Source organism: Ceratotherium simum, chromosome 26 (genome assembly GCF_057802395.1).
Source record: "Ceratotherium simum simum isolate JZ-2026a chromosome 26, ASM5780239v1, whole genome shotgun sequence".
NCBI classification, from domain to species: Eukaryota; Metazoa; Chordata; class Mammalia; order Perissodactyla; family Rhinocerotidae; genus Ceratotherium; species Ceratotherium simum.
This window is the reverse complement of record NC_141925.1, coordinates 26,825,302-26,846,165: the sequence shown is the minus strand read 5'-3', so window position 1 is coordinate 26,846,165 and position 20,864 is coordinate 26,825,302. Positions and strand designations below refer to the sequence as shown.

Sequence of the window (20,864 nt, the reverse complement as noted above, 5' to 3'; positions counted from 1 at the left end):
CTAACTTTCTATATTAGACTGCGATTAATATTTAACGTTATTTACTCTATTGTTTTTAAAAAATGCTATGTTTAAAAAATGTGCTAGGCTTTTTAGCTTTTTACCACTGGTATGTCATTTTGTAACTGAATTTTGTGGATTTATCTCACCATGTTGCTCAATTTATACCTCTATTAGTATTCTGTTTTCCTTTGGATTTTCCTGATAAGATTATTTTTCCCAAATTTCCTGAAAATTATATTTCTATCCATTCTAAAAACACTTCACATGATTAGTAGAATTGTCAGCTACTCTACCAGACAATAATATAAAAAGATTAATAAATGCTCAGAGGGCATTCAGCTTAAATGGGAAGACTACATGCAAATAAATATTTATAATATTCTATGATAATTATAAGCCAGAAGGACAAAGTGTTATGGGGTATATAGTAAATCTCTCACTTCTCTCTTATTCCATCTATCTTTAACGATCATCTCTAAACAGGTAAGGCAGTAGCAGCAGCAAGTATTGCTGTTTCATATGAAATATCTGCATGAGATGGTAGTCATGAGAGATTTCTAGTGATGCTCATGAGAAAGGCTGTCTCCTTCACGCTCTGTGGTGTGAACACAAGTAGATTCATAGCTAATCTATGACAAGAGTCCTGATCCTACTCACCATACTCTTGTTGCTCCTCTATGAGGAGGTAGGGTGGGTCTCTATATGACCAGGCTCAGTAAGTCAAATACAAGGCTTTCCTTTCTTGAGCGCCAATTCCTAATAAGACTTTGATCTTGTGTTTCCTATCTAGTCCTAATCTCTGAATTGATCAAAAAAATTTATACTGTAAATTCTCTAAGCTTCATCTTTGTACTAAATTAGATCACCAGACAAACATATCCATGGACAATTTTCAGGTCTGGTCTTAATATTATGCTTGGATTTTCATGTGGGTAGTCATAAGCAGCAGCTACATGCAGAACATGTCCATAAGGACATGTTTATAAATTCTAAATATCATCAAATTATCCCTTTGTCCTCTTATTCTTATTTTAAATCATTTTGTAAATCTCAAATTCTTCCAATAAGCAGAATGGGTTTAAATAAACAAAAGATGAACTATCAGTATGAAATTTATGACAGGAGTTTTTTTTTTTACTATTAAACCTATAAATCTAATTTTATTTTTAATATGGAGGACCTTACTTAACATTTTAATGGTAATATTTTAATTTTCCTTTATGAAGCTATAATTTTACTTGTTATTCTTTTAATTATAGACTTTCTGCAATGGATTATCTATTCTTTTTATTTTCTTAGGTAGCTTAGACATGGTTACCAAGATTCGCACCAAATCTTAACTCTTAACTTAGAACAAACTACATTCATTCTTATGATTATTATTAATACTCACTTCTAACTAGAAACACTGAACCTCCTTTTAAAAACCTAAATGGACTGTTTTACTGGTGGCAATGGATCACCTATTCCTTCCCCAGCTCCACAAAATCACTGTAATTTATGTTACAATTCAGAAAATTCTTTGTATTTCTATTTATACTGCACAGATTTACACATCATCAGTGTTTATTTCATAATGTAAAATACAACTCCCCTGCCACTCTGTCCTCTTATCTTGCTTTAGATTCTTTGTAGGACTTACCACTATGTTCAATTATAAATTGGTTTGTTGTCTATTTCCTCCACTAAAATGTCAGCTCCATGAGGGCACTGTTCTCCACCATATCCTCAGTGCCTACAACAGAGCTAGGCATAGGACTAGTGCTCCATAGTAGTGGAACGGAAGAAGGAATGACTGTGGACATTTATTATTTTTCCTCCCTTTGTAATACTGTAAAGATGCTGGGAGACAATTCTACATGGATCTCTTATATTTCTACAAATCTTGTGAGAAGAGGCACTGACTGCCTTTGTTCTGCACTCTTTTCAAGGATAGCTGTATAGCAAACAGACTTGGAAGACAGACAGCGCCTCCCTCAAGTGTAAAGGGTAAATTCTTTACTGTCCAATATAATAGGGTATCCCTCTGGGGCAAAGGTCAGGCAAGCTCAGGGCGCATTATAAAAGATCCTCTCCTCTAATGTAACTCATTGCATGCACAGGTATTACCTAGTCTTTTCTGCATTGCTCTGTGGGAATTGATACTCAGGAAACTGGCGCAAATGCTGATAACACTCTGGCTACTGCTACTGCTGTTAAGAAACTGGCCTTTTTTTCTGACCCAGAAGATTCATGTCTTCTGCCAGTATCCATGAAACTATGGCAGGCTAACTTATTAACCTGAAAATAGGGTAAATCTCAGATCCTTCACAGTTCTTGCCAAAGGAGCTAAATGATAGCAGGTTTGTGTTGGTAAGTTCTTTTAGGTTCTACAAAATTCCAAAAGTTTTTTCATAGTTTTCTAAGAAAAAACAGAGTCTAGCAGTGTAAATGAACTCTTTTCCTTAAGTATTCTCTAACCATTGCCTGGAATCATGTTTCCTATGTCTGTGTAAAGTTATTTTTTTCTTAAAAAATTTTTCTTTGTAGTTTAAAAGTTTGACAAGTGGGTGTATTCCTTTGAATATTAATACTGAGAGGTTCTCTGTATACTTTCTTCATTGTCTGGCTAAAGTCTTTTTTTTTTCCACCCCCCGTTTTAAAAATCTTTATTCGACTATTTTTTAAATTATGTTTTCTGTGTATTTCATGTGGAACTCCTATCTTTAGAAACCGGACCTCCATGATCTATTTTCCAGGTTCATTAAGTTTCCTTTGTACTATAGTTAACTGTTTGATTCATTAAGGTTTTAGCTTTTATGTCCATATTTTCTGTATTGCCAGTTTCTGCTGCCTTCAATAATTTTTTTAGGAAAATAAACATATTAGGGTTTTAATCTTCTTCAATAAAATTAAAAAAGTAAACACTAATATTTAAAGTATAGCAAGCATGCAGTCCTCATATTTTGAGATAGTCCATCTCACCAGGGAAGATACCAGGAAGTCATTAGTAGCTATTTGAATATAGATTTAAACATTTCTACATTTAGAGGAACAAAACAGGGCAAAAGTAATTGATTTTTGTCAAATTCAATTACTGGCAAAATAAACGTGGTGAGAACTGTTAAGGTACTTATGTTCATTTCACATCTCTAAGGAAAAGCCAGTAGTTGATCATTTTTAGCAGCTGGATAGTTACTAATTACAAATAAACTCACTTATGTTCTTCACAAAGGTCATCATAAAATTTTTTTAGCAAGAAAAATGTTTAAACTCTTGCCTTCCCTTCACTGAAGGAAGTGTGTAGTGGGCTAAGTATTCTAGTAACTTGCATGCTACAGTGAGATGCAGAAAAAAATACAGTGCAGTGGGGTGCAGCCAGGTAGTCAAACAGCAGAATTCCCGAAGACATCATATTCATTTAAAATACTTTGATGTCATCAGAGTTTGAGCAGATATAGTGTTATGCATGATAGAGGTCCAGTGGTGTCCTGTTGGCTTCTTCTGTAAGTATGTGAAACTACTAAACATGTAGTTCTAAAAATCAATGAACAGACTCCCAAATTAGATTTCATTAATGCAACTGTGTAGTTGTGTGTTTAGCCACTGGTTACTTGAGCTTTCCAACAATGTTTGGGAAAAGGTCAAGAGTATTCACAGATGAGAAGAGTGAACCAGCCTTCCAAGAGTTATAGCAGCTAGTTACAAAAAGAAAGCTCTTCAAGAGGCAGCTAAATTTCTCTCACGACACCCACCAGGGTGGGTCTTGGGGTGTGCCTGTGCAGTCTATACCCCAACTTGTTAACTAGCACCACTGTGCCTGGCTCTTTCCCTTCAACCAGCATGTGGAACAACGTCTCACACCTATAAGAATTAAATTTGGCTCAGTTTGAACCATAACTGGCTCAACTTGGGTAGGCTGTGTTTCACGAACACCTTCTGAATGTGGACTTCAGTCATTATGATGCCCTCATAGAGGTTCTTCAGGTAGGGTTATCGTCTTTAATTTCCTCTTTTGGAACATGTTGGAAACTTTTGGAACTTTTTGGAACATCGTGTTGCCTTCTTCAAAATGTCTGCAACCTCTAACAAGTCTTTGCAAAAGCCCTAAATACCTAAAATATAATTTTGCCACCTCCACCATTTTTGGCTCCTCTGCCACAAGTTCTCAGTATCCGCCAAACCTCGCTTTTATTTTTCCAGTCTCTTTTAGTTGCTCTTCTAACTTGACGTTCTCGTCCCTGAGTTTCTTCTCTGTCGTGGGAGTCTCTCTCTTCTGCTCCATTTTGACTCGTGTCCTCTTCCATTCTGGCCACTGTTCATTTGTTCGTAGCAGTGCACAACAGGAGAGGTCCTGAGAGAAAATGCCAAAGCTGGGAGACTGCACTGTGCCGGCCTCGCTCACTGAGCCACCATGGCTGCCCGTCAATAATGTTTTAAGTTTTCCCTCACGTATCACTGTATTCTTCTAGGACACGTTCTTGATTATTCTTATTCATTCATCACTTTCAACATAGTTATCAACTCAATCTTTCATCTACTTTTGTTTCTTATGATGTGTAGATTCCATCAGCTCAGATGTTTTCTTATTGTCTTGTTGCCTCACTTCTCATCTTTGCTGCTTCTAATTTTAAAATTGGGTCCTGGGTTACTTCCTCTCCACCCCCAAATTTTCTTACCATAATTAAAGTCTATTTTGTTGATTAAAGTTTCTTTGTTTTGGATATGTATTTCTGCTCTCCTAGCAGTAATTACATAGCAGGGCAACTACTCCTTGTATACACACATGTTTTAGAATAGTGAAGTCATTTTAAGGTATAGGAGGGACACCTATCTTTCTATTTATTCTGGGGAAGAGAAGGTAAATGAAGATATAGTTTTGTTTTAAACTATATAGCATATATAATATTTTTTTCTCTTCGTTCAGGTTTAGAAAAACAGTTTTTCAGGAAAATTATTATCAGGAAAATTTTAAGTTTACATAATATAATCAATAACAGATTTTAACAGAATGAATGGCTGGGAAAAGAACAATGAAAGTAGCAAAGGTCTTATGTTGTCCTTGACTGCTTCCTTAGTAAGGAAAAAGAGTATATTTGAACAGCTGCTAATAAAGGAATCTTGTTTTAAAAACTGCATTGAGGGGGCCAGCCCCGGGGTATAGTGGTTAAGTTCACGCGCTCTGCTCCCGCAGTCTGGGGTTAATAGGTCAGATCCCTGACGTGGACCTATGCACCACTTATCAAGCCATGCTGTGGTGGCATCCCATATACAAAATAGAGGAAGATGGGCACAGATGTTAGCCCAGGGCCAACCTTCTTCAGCAAAAAAGAGGAGGATCAGCAACAGATGTTAGCTCAGGGCTAATCGTCCTCACCAAAAAAAAAACAACTGCATTGAGAAACTCAGAAAATTCATTTATTAAAAAGCTTTAATGCAATATCTAATAAATTAAAGGTTCTGTATTTTGAGGAAGTAGAGGGTTACAGAGGCTACACTTTTTTTTTTTTTTTTTTGTGAGGAGATCAGCCCTGTGCTAACAACTGCCAATCCTTCTCTTTTTTTGCTGAGGAAGACTGGCCCTGGGCTAACATCTGTGCCATCTTCCTCCACTTTATATGGGACGCCGCCACAGCATGGCTTGCCAAGCAGTGCGTTGGTGCGCACCCGGGATCCAAACTGGTGAACCCCGGGCCGCCGCAGCAGAGCACGCGCACTTAACTGCTTGCACCACCGGCAGGCTACACTTTTAAAAATAGGGCAGGTTACACTTTCAGAATAGAAGGAAATATATCTAAGGGATTTCTCAATACTAGCAAGGGCAGATTTAAATAGTTTGGGCAGCAAAAGAGTTTCTCTAGGAGTCTTATTTACTTTGATTTAACTGCAGTCTGTCTGTTTTGAAAATGTTTTCACATTAATAAATTTGTGGAAAAAAATTCTTCACCAAGTCAGGAATCTCATTAAGTTAGAAAATATGGTTTTCTAGTTATGATGGGAAAGGTTAACATCTAGTTGGGTCTATATGATGCTTTAAAATTACCCTGGGCACATAAAGCTCTGTCCAAATGACAAAAGAAATCTATACATCCTTCATTTCATTGGTGACCATATAAATCCCTGAATCTGTGGCCACTCTTAGACCTATTTGAAGTTTGGTTCTTACAGAGAGATTCGTTTATTTTTTTGGTTTTTTTTTTTTGCTGAGGAAGATTCGCCCTGAGCTAACATCTGTTGCCAATCTTTCTCTTTTTGCTTGAGGAAGATTCGCCCTGAGCTAACATTGTGCCAATCTTCCCTCTATTTTGTATGTGGGTCGCCGCCACAGCATGGCTAACGAGTGGTGTAGGTCCACGCCCAGGAACCAAACCTCGGCAGCCAATGTGGAGTGTGCCGAACTTAACCACTAGGCCACAGGGCCAGCCCTCACTGTGGGATTCTTAAATTCTAGTTATTTTGTAATGACAAGCAGTTTAAAAAACTAAACCTTGTAAATTCTTCTTAGCTTCTTCTACGTATACTGCCCCCCTTCTACCCCCAGCCATTTTCTCAATAAAATTTAAATTCTTGCTATAGTGATTTCTAAGAAGAGAAAAGTAGCTGATAACAATTGTATGTTCAATATAAATGGATTTTGTATTAATGATTTGGCTGCCTGTCTTGTTTGTAAAATATCTCTTAAAGAATATGAAAAGGGGGCTGGCCCTGTGGCTTAGCAGTTAAGTGTGCGCGCTCTGCTACTGGTGGCCCGGGTTCGGATCCCGGGCACGCACCGATGCACTGCTTCTCCAGCCATGCTGAGGCTGTGTCCCACATACAGCAACTAGAAGGATGTGCAGCTATGACATACAACTATCTACTGGGGCTTTGGGGGAAAATAAATAAATAAAATTATAAAAAAAAAAGAATATGAAAAGGGACCATAAGACATTACATATTTTAATATTAAGTAGCTAATAAGATTAATTTCTAAAAAACGGCAAAATAATCCAGCTTCAGAAGAGTCTTAGCAAACAATACTTGTTGCACAGTAAAGCATTACATTGCAATACTGCAGTGTGTGTGAATTATGTAGGTGCTGAATGAAATTTTAGCCAAAAGAAATACCCTTTTGGGATGAGGAAATTAAAAAAAAAGAGTCTCAGTGCAGATAAAGTCTTTCCTGATAAAGATAAAATGGTTGAAAAATTTTTAATGCAATTCTGAAAATATTTAATTTTCTAGACTTGACCTACATGTGGAAAAGGTTGCTCACAACTGGCATACACTAAGACTGAAGAAAAAAGGAATGAAGTGGAAAAAGATGTGGGCAAGAATGGCACATTGTTCTAGACCTAGAACTCTTCCCAATTCGGGAAGAATAATACTGTGGGACGCAGAGGGAAGAATTATGAGTTAATGGCAATGTCAACGGGGCAGTTTCAAAAAGATAAGAATTAATGTTCATATTCAGTAGGTCATTAGAATAAGATAACTAGAAAGTTTAGTTGGTTATTCTCACTATGACACACTTCATTACCTCACAGGAGCTATCCCAAGTTGTACTCAAATTCTCTCAAGAAAGTTATATGATTAAGTGATCTGAAGCTAGTTAGGTAAGGTTGGTTTGTTCAGGTATGAAAACTGTTTTATTTATTTGGAAGGACTCTAATTTGCAGCCTAAGGCAAGAAGGGCTTCCCCAGGCAAGAGCTTCAATAAGTGTGGCCACAGATTCAGGGATGTTTATAGTCACCAATGAAATGAAGGTATGTGCCAGGCATCATGCTAGATGCTGAACATACGTACATGGGACTTGGCCACTTAACCATGAAACACTTAGTGCTAGTGTAGAAAAGGAAAATAGGTTGCACAATGGCTCTTAAAACGGGAGGAATCTGAGGCCATATCCAGATCTCTGATATCAGTTAGTAATGCATAGAAAACAGGTGTTAGGCATGGTGTTATCTGCACCAGTTAATTACCTCTTTACTTTAGTGTATTGATTTAAAATCTACTAAATTAATACAGAACAATGGCACATTTAAACTTCTGAGCAAAAGAAAAACGAACAAATCTGAGTTGAGCAGTTTTCTAAAATATAGTATTATACAGGTGTATTTGCCATATGTATTATAGTATATATGCCAATATAGTATAGATATCCTGTAAACATTTCATATGGGCTAAAGAATACATAACTACTACACTTTAGTTTTTATTTCTGATAAAAAATAAAAGTTGTATATCACACAAACTCCGAATTTTTCCATATTGAAAAAGTCTGTCATTGCTTCTAACTCAAAACTTCAATGATATTTTTCTTGCTTTAACTCTAAATGTCACTATTTGCTTACAAATACTTTGAGGAAAAAAAAGAGGGCTACTTACTTATTCTCAGTGTAATTGCACATCAAAAAAAACAAGAAAGCAAGCTTCTTTTCTCCTTTACTAACTGAATTCAATATTAACAAAATATTTTGGCAGAAGTCAATTGCTTATTAGCCTAGTGATCTCTGACCACAGCTGGAATATAGCTAGGCAGTTAATCACCTTGATGTTTTTCTAATTCCCTTTTCCTTTCTCTCTAAGACTTCCTCACTTCATAGAAAGGACTTTTAGAGCCAATTCTGAGTTCAATGAGTGAAGAATGTTACAAACAAATTAATCACTATTTATAAAATGAGCCCCTTTATGGGTAGACTTATGAATTATTGCAATTGAAATTATGGGTTGGAAATTACAGGTTAAAAACACATACGTGGAAGTCACAAATTATAGCTCTGACACTGGCAGAATCTAGCTGTGTAATCTTGGAAAAGTTACATATCCTCTCTGGCTCTCAACTTCCCCATCTATAAAATAAAGGGACCCAAACCAGAGAGTTGCTAAGGTCTCTTTCAATGTCTAAATTCTAGCTTTCCCTTCTCTATCTGAGCAAAGATAGGAATTTTAAAAATCAAAATATAGAACAAAACCCTAAAATGATTGTTACTGGTCTAACAATTATTAGTTAGAGTTGAAGGTATACTACGGCTCTCTTGGCAGTTTATACTATTTACAAGGTGACAAGTTAGGAAGGTTTGTTACTAAAGTACACAACACAAGTGGCTTCGATGTCAGACTTTCCACGCAAAGATGATCTGAACACATTGAGTTGCAGTGGAAAAGTACTAGCCTGGAAGTCGGGTTTTAACGTGGATCAGTGACATTCTCAGGTAAGTAACTTAACATCTCTGGGTCTTGATTTTCTCAGGTGTAAAATAACAACGTTGCACTAGATTATCTCTAAGACCCTTCCTAAAACCAAAACTCTATTTTCTAAGTGATTATTCTCAACCTACCCTTTTGTAATGCATTGCTTCCAAAAACAGCTTGGTCTGCTTATAGATTTCTTGGCCTGTCTTGTGGAAGGTCTTGAGAAATTCTATGAACTCTTTAGACACTCTATCCGTTTCAATGCTGGTTTGCCGGTTTATGGAAGGACTGGGAGCTTTTGCTTCCTGAATTTCTGCTGGGAAAATTAAACATAATAAGTTTCATTACATAGAAGATCCATGCATGGAATTACTTTAAGTATCTAACTTAAGATTACTTAAATTATGCTTAATCAAAGTTAAACTTGAATTTATTTTATGTTTAAATATTTGGACAACTTTCCTTAAAGTAAGCTAGATCTACTTTATGAGTAGGAAGTACAAGTAGATAAAACTATATGATCTAAAAGATACTCCTATTCAAATAAAAATCACTCTACTAGTATTTTCTTAGCCAAAATATATCATGTTTTGATCTATATAGTTAATTGTTAATACTGAAATGGCACCACTATCTTGAACAACTTTCTCAAAGATTGTATGAGTTTACAAAACCAGTCAATAAGTAAGCAACAATCAGTAGAAGCAGAAAAATGCTAGAGACAAACGTTAGACAACCTTTTCAAATCCTTTTTACTTGCCAAAAAGGCAAAGGCTACTTTATTTATGTGGAGTCTAACAATTCTTTACCCACCATTCAGTTTTCAAGTCATACTGCTCAAAGTGAAAGAACACATTCAAAGTAGCAAATGACCATGACAGAGCATACCAGCAAAGAGGCAAGGGAAGCAAATAAAACACTGTCCAATCAGTTGGCCACACAGCTCTTTCCTCTCTTCAAATAAATACACTGAAAGGAAAATAGGACCTTTACAGAACAGAGATAAGGTTGCTATAGTAGAGTAGGTGCTCTCAGAAAGCATGAAGTAGCACTTGGACTCTGATCACGTTCTGTCTCCTGATTTTGAACTCTGCTCTCTAATTCCACACCTGTAAGGAATTCAAGTACCTCATACCCCCATGATTCCCTTTCATATACAAAAAGGAAGATAATTAAGAAGAAAATGTATCTTTTGAAGGTATCAAAGTCAACCTATTACATGCTTTCTCAGAATAATTTCTTATAATCTTATTTTTTGAACGTTAGTACCTGAGATATACATTTTAATGATGAAGTTGCAATAAAGTTTTAAGATAATAAAAGCATTATTCCTATTAGAGTGACGAGTTTATTCAAGTGAGACAAACATATAGATTACCTAAAAGAATATACTATTAACTATGGCAAACTAAAGATTCCAGCTTTCACTTATTATTACATAACTGGTTATGAAACTAACGTGGTACTTAGTTGCTTGACTTATGTTCAAATTAAAGCAAAAACATCCCCACCGACCAAACTGCACTATTAATATTAAGTAGTTAGCAGAACAAAATTGCACTTTATAGTTATCTTTCCAAATCAAGTATTTGCCTATCTTTTAAATTATCAGGTGCTTCCTAACTATGATTCAAAATGTAGAAGCCCTAAAAGAATTCAATCACATTAAAAGGAAAAATAAGGAAAAGAAAAAAAACACTTACATGTATGACTAAAAATACTGTTAGTCAGAAGTCAGACAACAAACTGGAAAAAAACGTTTGTAAGCTACATCACAAAGGGCTACTCTCCCTCATGTATAAGAACTCCTATTAATATAAAAAAAAAAAAAACCAAAAGTTCAATAGCAAAATGGGTAAAGAATACTAACAGTGCACAGAAAGGAAACATAGATGGATTTTAAACATAGGAAATAAGCTCAATCTCACTCATGATAACAAATACGCAAATTAAAACTATGAGATGCCATTTTAAACATTAGACAAAAATCTGAAGTTTGATGTTGATGAGAATATGGGGGAAAAGGCAGTATGACACTATGGAGGTAGGAATGTAAAATTATATAACTGCAATGGAATGCAATTTGGTGTTAATAATCATCAAAATTAAAAATAATTTATCCTATGACCCAACGATTCCATTTATCAGACATTTTCTATGATATAAATGCACATGTACAAAATGAAATATGTATAAGGCTACTCATTTTAGCACTACTTGTGAGAGCAAAAGACTAGAAATGGCATAAATAACCACTACCAAGGGACTAATAAATTACGATTTAATTCATAAAATGGAATATTATGTACTTTTAAAGTAAAAAAAGTATGCTTTTTATGTATTGATAAGAAAAGAGTTCTTAAATGTACTGCTAAATTTAAAAAAAGCAGGGTATCTGTAGTGTGTTCTCTTTTATGTAAAATAGTGGGAGTGGGATGAGGATATATGTGTTTACAAATGAAAACAAAAACACAGAATGATACACAAGAAACTAATAACAAAGGTTGTCTGAATATGAGGGAAGGATAGTGGGAGTGGCTGGGAACTAGATGGGTAAGGGATATATACCTTTTATTTTTGAGCCATTTGGATGGACCATCTATTTTTTTAAGCAAATAAATCAGGTACAATTTATCTCAAAACAAAAACTGGCAGTATCTTTTCTGAAACATTTTTTACCAATATGGAAAACCAAAAATTGTATTTGACATCCTGTACGATTATAAAAATTTCTGTAATACTTGGGATTTAGTCCTTCACTCAATCTGATAATTCCACTCCTGGTCATGATGGAATAACAGGGATTGGATTTACCCTACTGCCTTCACAACTAGAAAAATCAGACAAAACGTATGAAACAATGGCCTTCAAATACTGGACAACAGGCAGACAGAAGAGCAACCCATGAAAGAAGGGGATAAACACGGTACGTCCTACAAGTACCCCAACTCACCGTAAGGAGAGTTTTTACACACTAGCACAGGGAGAGGCACCTCAACAGAGCCTAGCAGACTTGTCGAATTGGAGAAACAGCATTTAGAGCTCAGGGAGGCCAAAGTCACTAGAATTTGCATGGCAAAATACAGAGAGGATGGGGCTGCACAGGAAGAACTCCAGATGACTGCAGAGGGGTTCCCTTGAGTCTCTGACTGAATACTGCACATGTATGTGAGGAAACTACCCAAGATCAGGTAAAGGAGTAGGCAGAACAATCCCCAGAGCACACTTGGCTTGGAATAATTCATTTTCCCACCAGCCAGGAACAAAGAGCATCAGCAGTGGCAAACATGGGCAAATATACAAGACATTTTCCCATTTAAAAATCTCTTTAAAAGATAATTAACTATTTAAAGCTGAAGTAATAATAATGTACTGTGGGATTTATATCATGTAGAAGTAAAATGCAGGACAACAATAGTACAAAGGGTGGGAGGAAGAAATGTAAGAATACTGTTGGTGAGGTTCTTATATATAAAGTGGTATAATATTATTTGAAGGTAGAGTAGTTAAACACGTATTTTGTAAACCCCAGAACAACCATTAAAAAAAAAAATACAACAGGGGCTGGCCTGGTGGCATCATGGTTAAGTTCAGGCACTCTGCTTCGGTGGCCCGGGGTTCGCGGGTTCGGATCCCGGCCGCGGACCTATATACTGCTCATTGAGCCATGCTGTGGCAGTGTTCCACATAGAAAAAGTGGAGGAAGATTGGCACAGATGTTAGCTCAGTGACAATCAAGAAAGAAAGAAGAAAGAAAAGAAAGAAAGAAAAAGAAGGAAGAAGGGAGAGAGAGAGAGAGAGAGAAAGAGAGAGAGAAAGAGAGAAAGAAAGAAAGAAAGAATATACAAATTTAAAAAAGAGAGAGAGAGAGGAATGTTGATGGTGCATTATCTACTCACAAAGAAATCTATGATGGAAAAGAAAAAAAAAATACAACAAAAGCAAGAGGTATAGCTAACAAGCCAACAGTGGAGATAAAGATGTAAACATAAAAAATAATCTATCAAAAAGAAGGCAGGAAAAGAGGAGAAAAAGAACTAAATCCAGATGGCATAAATAGAAAACAAAGAGCAAGATGGTGGGTTTAAGCCCCATTTAATCAAATATTTCATTAAATATAAGTAGTCTAAACAGTCCACTTAAAAGTCAGAGATTGTCATCTTAGATAAAAACAAGATCCCTCTATATGCTGTCTATAAGAAATCCACTTTAAATATAAAGATACAGATATGTTAAAAACTAAAAGAAACAAAAAGGATATATTGTTCAAACAATCAAAAAGAGCTGAAGTGGCTATATCAATATCAGAAAAAGTAAATATCAGAACATGGAATATTACCAAGGATAAAGAGGGGAATCTCATAACGGAAAGGGAGGTTAATTCTCTAAGATGACATAGCAATCTTAAATGTGTAGACACCTAATAACACAGCTTGAAAACACATGAAGCATAAACTGATAGAACTCAAAAGAGAAATAAAAGATCCATAATTTTAGTCGGAGATTTCAACATTCCTCTCCTGGTAGTCGATACTACAGGTAACAAAAAAAAAAGAAAAATCAGTTAAGGACAGAGTACTTGAACAATGCTATCAACCAACTTGACCTAACTGATACATAACACTCCAACCAACGAAAACAGAATACACATTCAATCTGATAAAATAATGATGATGACAGTTTACATACAGTGAACATTTACTACGTGCTCATTGCTTTTACAATGCTTTCTTGTATAATCCTCACAACTCTATGTGGTAGTACTTTTATGATGTTTACAAATGAGGAAGCTGAGGCTTGAAGATATTAAGTAACGCATAATGTTGCAGTGATTTAAGTGGTAAAGGCTGGAATTTGAACCCAGGTCTCCGTGCCTTAACTCCAAAGTCTCAGCTCTTTACTATGCTGTAATTGCCTCTGTGTGCCAAAGAGAGGACTGAAGACTCTTCAAAGGAGTACCAATCCCTGAGACTGGAGGTCTGTGAGCCACTCAAGGGTAGGGAAACTCTAACCATTCCCCTTACAACAAATTCTTTTCTCCAAAGACAGGTAATGTTGATTTAAAAAATCCTCTTTCAGAATGTAAATGAAAATAAAATGTAAGTGAAGATACTCTGTATGATACTATAATGGTGTATATGTCATTATATATTTGTTCAAATCCACAGAATATAGAACAGCAAGAGTCAACCCTAATGTAAACTATGGACTTTGGATAATGATGTGTTAATGTAGGTTCATCAATTTTAACACAAAATGTACCATTCTGGTAGGGGATGTTGATAATGAGGGAGGCTGTGAATGTGTGGAGGCAAGGGGTATGTGGGAAATCTCTGTATCTTCCTCTCAATTTTACTATGAACCCAAAACTTCTTTAAAAAAAAAAAAGTAAATCAAAATTAATTCTATTCACTAGTTATGAATTGGTACAAATTACTAAAATCAACACTTGGTTGTTTCTCTCAGACCTTCCTAAAATCAACCCCTAATAAGAGAACAGATAAGTGGAAGAGAGAGTGGAAAGTGAGAGAGACACAGTTCAGGCATTTGGTTCACAGAAAGAAGGTGAGAGGTAGTTTTGAACGGCCAATGGATATTCAGAAGGGAAAATGGAAAGGAACATTACATTTTGGCTAGGACCCAAATGGCAACTGCTTGCTCTTCAACTTAAAATCTTGTGTTTTTAATATAGAAACAAGCTTTATTTCAAATATAGCCAGTTTGCCATGATTATCAAGCTTTCCATTCCACAATCTAAATACTCAGTTTAAAATGTCTTCCCAGCAGAACAACATAGGCTTTTGAATTATTATGATAATGTCTATAGCTATCATTCAATGAAATTTTCTACATGGCAGACATTGTGTTTTACTATACATTCTCATTAATCCTTAAAAATTGTTAGATTCTTGAAAACATATGAAATAATACATGTTTACCATTTTAAACCACTAAAAATTGTTCTTGTTAGGTAGGTGGTATTATCCTTTTACACATGAATACAGTGAGGTTACAGGATAAGTCACTTAAGTGCTGAAAGTCACACAGGCAGTTAAGAAGAAAAGCTGGGATTTGAATCCAGATCTGTTTGATTCCCCAGCCCAAGAATCAAGGTGTATTTGATTCCCCAATAATACACCATAATGTCCCTTCTATTATTACAGCATCTATTTATTCCTATTTAAATCAATCAGTGAGTACCAACTGAGCAGCTACTATGTAAGGCTGTCTGCAAGGCAGATCACACATTAAATCTTGTTAAATGTTTAATATACAAAGTAAACCTGTAAAAGCAAAATCTTCACTAATAAGAGTATTTGAGGAACACTTGTGAAAGAGTAAAGACAACCTGAAAACGTCAGTATCAAAAAAGAACATGACCATGTAGTAAAGATGACTAACACCACTTCCAGTACTAAAAGCACATTTTATATCTCAATATTAACAAATTTACCGAAAACCTTCCACATTTCTCAGATTATCCAAACAAAATAAGGCAGTTCAGTAGAATATTATAGTTCTTCTGACGTTTTCAGTCGTTCTGACTATAGTTATATAATACAGACTAAAAGGCAGATAGTCCGTAGTACAATAAGAAATATATATTTGGTCTTTGCCCCTGGGTTCCTGGGACAGAGCTCCTAAAACCTTTGGAATTTCCAGAGTTATAGGGGTGAGAGAAGCGTCTTTTTTAATTCACAACAAGCCACTTTCTTCCAAATCTGAGTTTATGCTAATGAGGTGACTCTTGTGGGCCCCTAGACAGCTTCAGGGATATCTAGATAGGAGCTAATCACCAGAGGAACCAACCACAGGATTAGAGGGTTGGAAATTTCAGATTAGAGGGTTGAAACTTTCAGTCCCACCCCACCCTTGACTTCTGACTTCCAGGGTGGAAAGAGGGGACAGAGATTTTTGATCACCAGTGGCCAATGATTTAATCACTCGTGCCTATGAAATGAAATTTCCATAAAAACCCCTATATGAGGAGGTTCAGGGAGCTTCTACATTGATGAACACATTGAGGGGCTGGGAGCACACACCCAGAGAGGGCATGGAAGCTTGGCGCCCCCTCGCCTACGTTGCCCTATGCATCTCTTCCATTTGGCTGTTCCTGAGTTGTATCCTTTATAATAAACCGGCGAGCGTAAATAAAGTGTTTTTCTGAGTTCTGTGAGTTGTTCCAAGAAAATATCAAACCTGAGGGTTGTGGGAACCCCCAATTTATAGCTGGTTGGTCAGAAGTATGGGGACCCCCACTCCTGGAGGTTGGCACGGGCAACTGAAGTGGGGGCAGTTTTGTGGGACTGAGCCCTTAACCTGTGGGGTCTGTCGCTGACTCAGGGTAGTTAGTGTCAGAACAGGACTGAATTGTCACACACCCAATTGGTGTTGGAGAATAAAAGACACCATATATTTGGTGTCAGGGAAAATATTTCTCATAGTCCTTATCAATGAAAGTCAGAAACTGATCATGTTCCAAATACATTCTATTCAATACATTATAAAAGATGATTTTACCAGATAACAATCTTTGGAATAAACAAGAGGAGGAAACCAACCAGAGTGTACTTGAGAAATGACTGTAAAAACAGGCATGATTATAAAATCAGCTCCAGATTCAACTTGGGGAATTATTAGCTCAGTTTCACCTAAGTGCCAAAGAGGCTCTATGATTAAAGTAGCAATTCACTAGTGATCCTTCAAACAATGTGATTAACACTATGCTTCTACTCAATTAACATCTGAAATTTAGGTCTTGGGATAGCACTGAATGCTGGAAGATTATAGTTTTATAGTTTTTATAGTTTTTTTAAGTCTTATTTTAAAATAACTTTGGGGGCCGGCCCAGTGGTGTAGTGGTTAAGGTCACACACTCTGCTTCGGTGGCCCGGGGTTCGTGAGTTCGGATCCCGGGCCCAGACCAACGCACCGCTGGTCAAGCCATGCTGTGGTGGCATCCCATATAAAGTAGAGGAAGATGGGCATGGATGTTAGCCTGGGGCCAATCTTCCTCACATAAAAATAAAAAATAACTTCAAATTTACATAAAAGTTGCAAGATTACTACAATCTTTATACCCTTTAACCAGGTTCACAAAATTTTAACATTCTGCTACATGTCTGTGTGTATTATTTTTTGTAAATCTTTTCACAGTAGACTATATATCACGCTCTTTATCCCTTAATACCAGTAGTTCCTAATAACAAAGATATTCTTTTGCATAACTACAGTATAGTTATTGAAAAAAAGTGGGGTTTTTTCCCTTACATAGGATCCAACTGAGGGTCACACACTCACTAGTGGTCATGTAGACTTAGCCTCTTTTAATCTAGAAACGTTCTCCAGCCTTCCTTTGTTTTTCATGACACTGACAATTTTGAAGAACATAGGTCAGTTACTTTAATGAATGCCCCTGAATTTGAGTTTCTCTGCTGTTTCCTCATGACTAGATTCAGGGTAAATTTTCAGCTTAAATATTACATAATTCATGTTGTGTTCTTCTCAAAGTACCATATCTGGGGGCACATAATGTCTATTTCCCCCCATCGTTATAGAATTACTATTTCTCTATTTTAATTAATAAATAAGTTGTGGGAGTTAATTTGAGATCAGGTTCATAACTTGTTCCTCAGGAAACTTCCTCCCCTCACCCCAGATTTAGCATCCACTGTGAAATCTGCCTGAATCAATTCTTACTATGATGATTGCAAAATGGTGATTTTCTACCTCCATCACTTCTTCTATATTTATTAGTCAACATTCTATGGTAAAGAGGAGCTTTCTCTTCTCCCTTTCTACTTATACATTTTATTAGTTGGATGGACTACTAGATTATTATTTTATTCAATCAGTTATACACCATTTATTCTCCTTATTTATTTTGATACTCAAACTTGGCCAGTGGGAACTCATCCAAGCTGGCTTCTGGGTCTTTGACATGTTCCCAACATCTTTGGGGGGCCCTTCTTTCCTTGCTCCAATCCCAGAATCAGTCATTTCTCCAAGGAACCCTAGTTCACTTTAGTGAAGAACAGTGTTTAAAATCTGAGGTCTGGGTGGGAAGATTGGTATTTTAATTCTAAAACATATATATTCCTCCTAGGAGCATTGCCTCTAGATTAATTTGTAAAAGATGTACCCAAGATTCTACTCTGGGTGACAACATCTATTTGAACTCTAAAAGAAAAGGGCATTTTTGAATGTATGAGCAAGTATAACAACTTGGCCGATCCACTATGCTTTACTCTGTAAACTATAGCTCACTCAACCTTACTTTGGAGATTAAACAGCTGTAAGCAAACTCTCTCAGTCTGTACAGTCCAGCTACTCCATTTACCTTCTCTGAGTGGCAGCCAACTCTTGTTAACATATTCTTCAAATCCCTTAGAAGATTATTTGTGTTCTGTTTACTACCAAGCTGCCCTGGCTTAAGAGCTTTTTTTTTGCGCTACCAGCAGAAGCAAGTAAAACGTCAAGAGCAAGGGCTTCATGTATTAATGAAGGAAAATAAAGAAGACAGAACACAAAAGGTCTGTTTTAGTCTAGACCCAATAAATTAAAACTGCATTTAGTAAAGACTAACCTTATCCACACACAAAGGCCAAACAAATAATTAGTTTGAAATGCAAAGTTCATCTGGCAAAGTTGTATAAGCAATCTGTGAAACAAAGATCCAACAGCATCCTCTTTTCTAATACACATGCATCAGTTTTTTTTCAATACTTTGAGGTCTTTATCCCCATATGCTTTCTATAGACAAAAAAACAACCAAAGATCAAAAATCTAAAGTACAAATCTATCATTCTAAAAGAAAAAGGAAAACGGTTAAGAATCACTCCATATAAAAGTTTTTAAAATAACAATTTGGAATTGTTTCTTTTAAAGTACAAATGTTCTTTCTATAATATAACGCACGTCAGAAGCTCTTAGGACATGATTTTTCTAAAACTGCCAAGGACAGCCAGCAAATGTGCATGACTATTACACACTTCAGTAATAGAAACCTCATTATACATCTATAAAGATATAGATAACAAGGGATATAATGGGAAAAAACTGAACCAGGAATTAGGAGACCTGAGTTCTAATACATCAACTCATTATATGACCTTGGGTAAATTAGTTAACCTTTATGGGCTTTCATATTGTCATTTGTAAAATGAGGCAGTTAGAGCTGATGGTTTTATAATTTCTTTACTATTTTATCTGTTGTCATATACCACTTCACCATATATCATAAATTCATAAGGTTAGTGAGACTTTCCCAAAGCAGGCAACAGAAATTAAGCTAAACAGGAATGAATGGCTTTGATCAATACCCTGGAGCTCCTTACCAGCAGAGATTATTCTATCAGAAAAACAACATATTTTTAAAGAGCTAACACTTATTGAAGACATTATATGTGTCAAGTACTATCCTAAACTCTTTACACACATCAACTCATTTAATCCTCAAGTCATGCTTATAAGTATTACTGTCCCTCAGAACAGACAGGGCTTAAAGAGATTAGCTTAGTTAAAGTCACACAGATAGTAAACTGCAAAGCTGTGACTCAAACCAGGGTGACTCCAATACGCTCTTAACCAGCCTACCACACTACCTTCTGATAAATAAATCATGAGCCAAATACATTCTTAATTTAATTGCTAGCAGGTACTGATTATTCCCCTTCTTATTGCAGTAGAGAAAACTGCTATGAGTGACAGCCAACCAAGAAACAATTCCAAATTAATCATGTGAACAAAAAGATTATTTAAAGGTTTGCATTTATTAAAGAGAAGTGTTGGGGCCGGCCCCGTGGCGTAGTGGTTAAGTGCGGGCACTCCGCTGCTGGTGACCTGGGTTCGGATCCTGGGCGCGCACCGATGCACCACTTGTCAGGCCATGCTGTGGTGGTGTCTCATATAAAGTGGAGGAAGATAGGTACAGATGTTAGCCCAGGGCCAGTCTTCCTCAGCAAAAAGAGGAGGATTGGCATGGATGTTAGCTCAGGGCTGATCTTCCTCACCAAAAAAAAAAAAAGAAAGAAAGAGAAGTGTTTTTGGTTGTAAGCAACTTTTCCTTTCAATAAAAACAAAACAACAATAGTCATGAAATCCTGAAGACCAGCAAAGATCTTAAGGTGCGATATTACTATTCATTCCCCTGCCTTTACACAGACCAAAAACCTCATGACAATCATCCCAGGTTGGAGAGTGCCGGGGCTAGACGGGGGTCCAAAAGAACAGCTCTTCTGATAGCACTAGCGTTGCTTCCCAGTCTCCCTCACCATTTCAAATTTCCTGTATAACTCCGATTACCAACATAAAGGTTCAGAGACTGAGCCCTGACAACATTCTTTCTTGTTTCCTGCTAGGCCACTTCCACAAGCTTGTCTGCTCATTGGTAGAACAAGTGTGACTTCAATGACAATCCTCTTGCTGATTATATGGCGTTTTAAGAAGGAGGATGAATAAGGTCAAGTACATACAAATCCATGCACTAGAAAATACCTACTATGGGTTACTTTCACTCCTCTAAAAGCCCAGAGTGAGCCTTTTCCTATATGTTCTCTATGTATTTCCTCAAGACACAGCTCTCTCGCACAAGCTCTCAGAAAACCTCTTTTTTAGATGACTTCAGGCCTAGAAACAATCATTTCTGATTAAGTTACGGAGAATGAAGATACTATACAAAGAAGAATAAACCAGAATCCAAAAATTA

At 36.4% G+C, this 20,864-nt stretch overlaps 1 protein-coding gene and 1 pseudogene across 3 annotated transcripts in view; both read right to left on the bottom strand.

The window, feature by feature from the left end:
- Window positions 1-20,864, bottom strand: part of RABGEF1 (RAB guanine nucleotide exchange factor 1) — a 67,009-nt gene that overhangs the window by 12,723 nt on the left and 33,422 nt on the right. For 2 of the 3 annotated variants that reach the window (XM_014794598.2, XM_087417402.1), the window contains exon 4: window positions 9,304-9,473. In XM_014794598.2, coding sequence (XP_014650084.1) covers window positions 9,304-9,473 — 170 coding nt within the window. The remainder of the gene's footprint in view (window positions 1-9,303; window positions 9,474-20,864) is intronic. The other variant, XM_004439502.3, reaches the window with a different exon arrangement.
- On the bottom strand, window positions 1,186-8,250 carry LOC147913642 (grpE protein homolog 1, mitochondrial pseudogene; annotated as a pseudogene).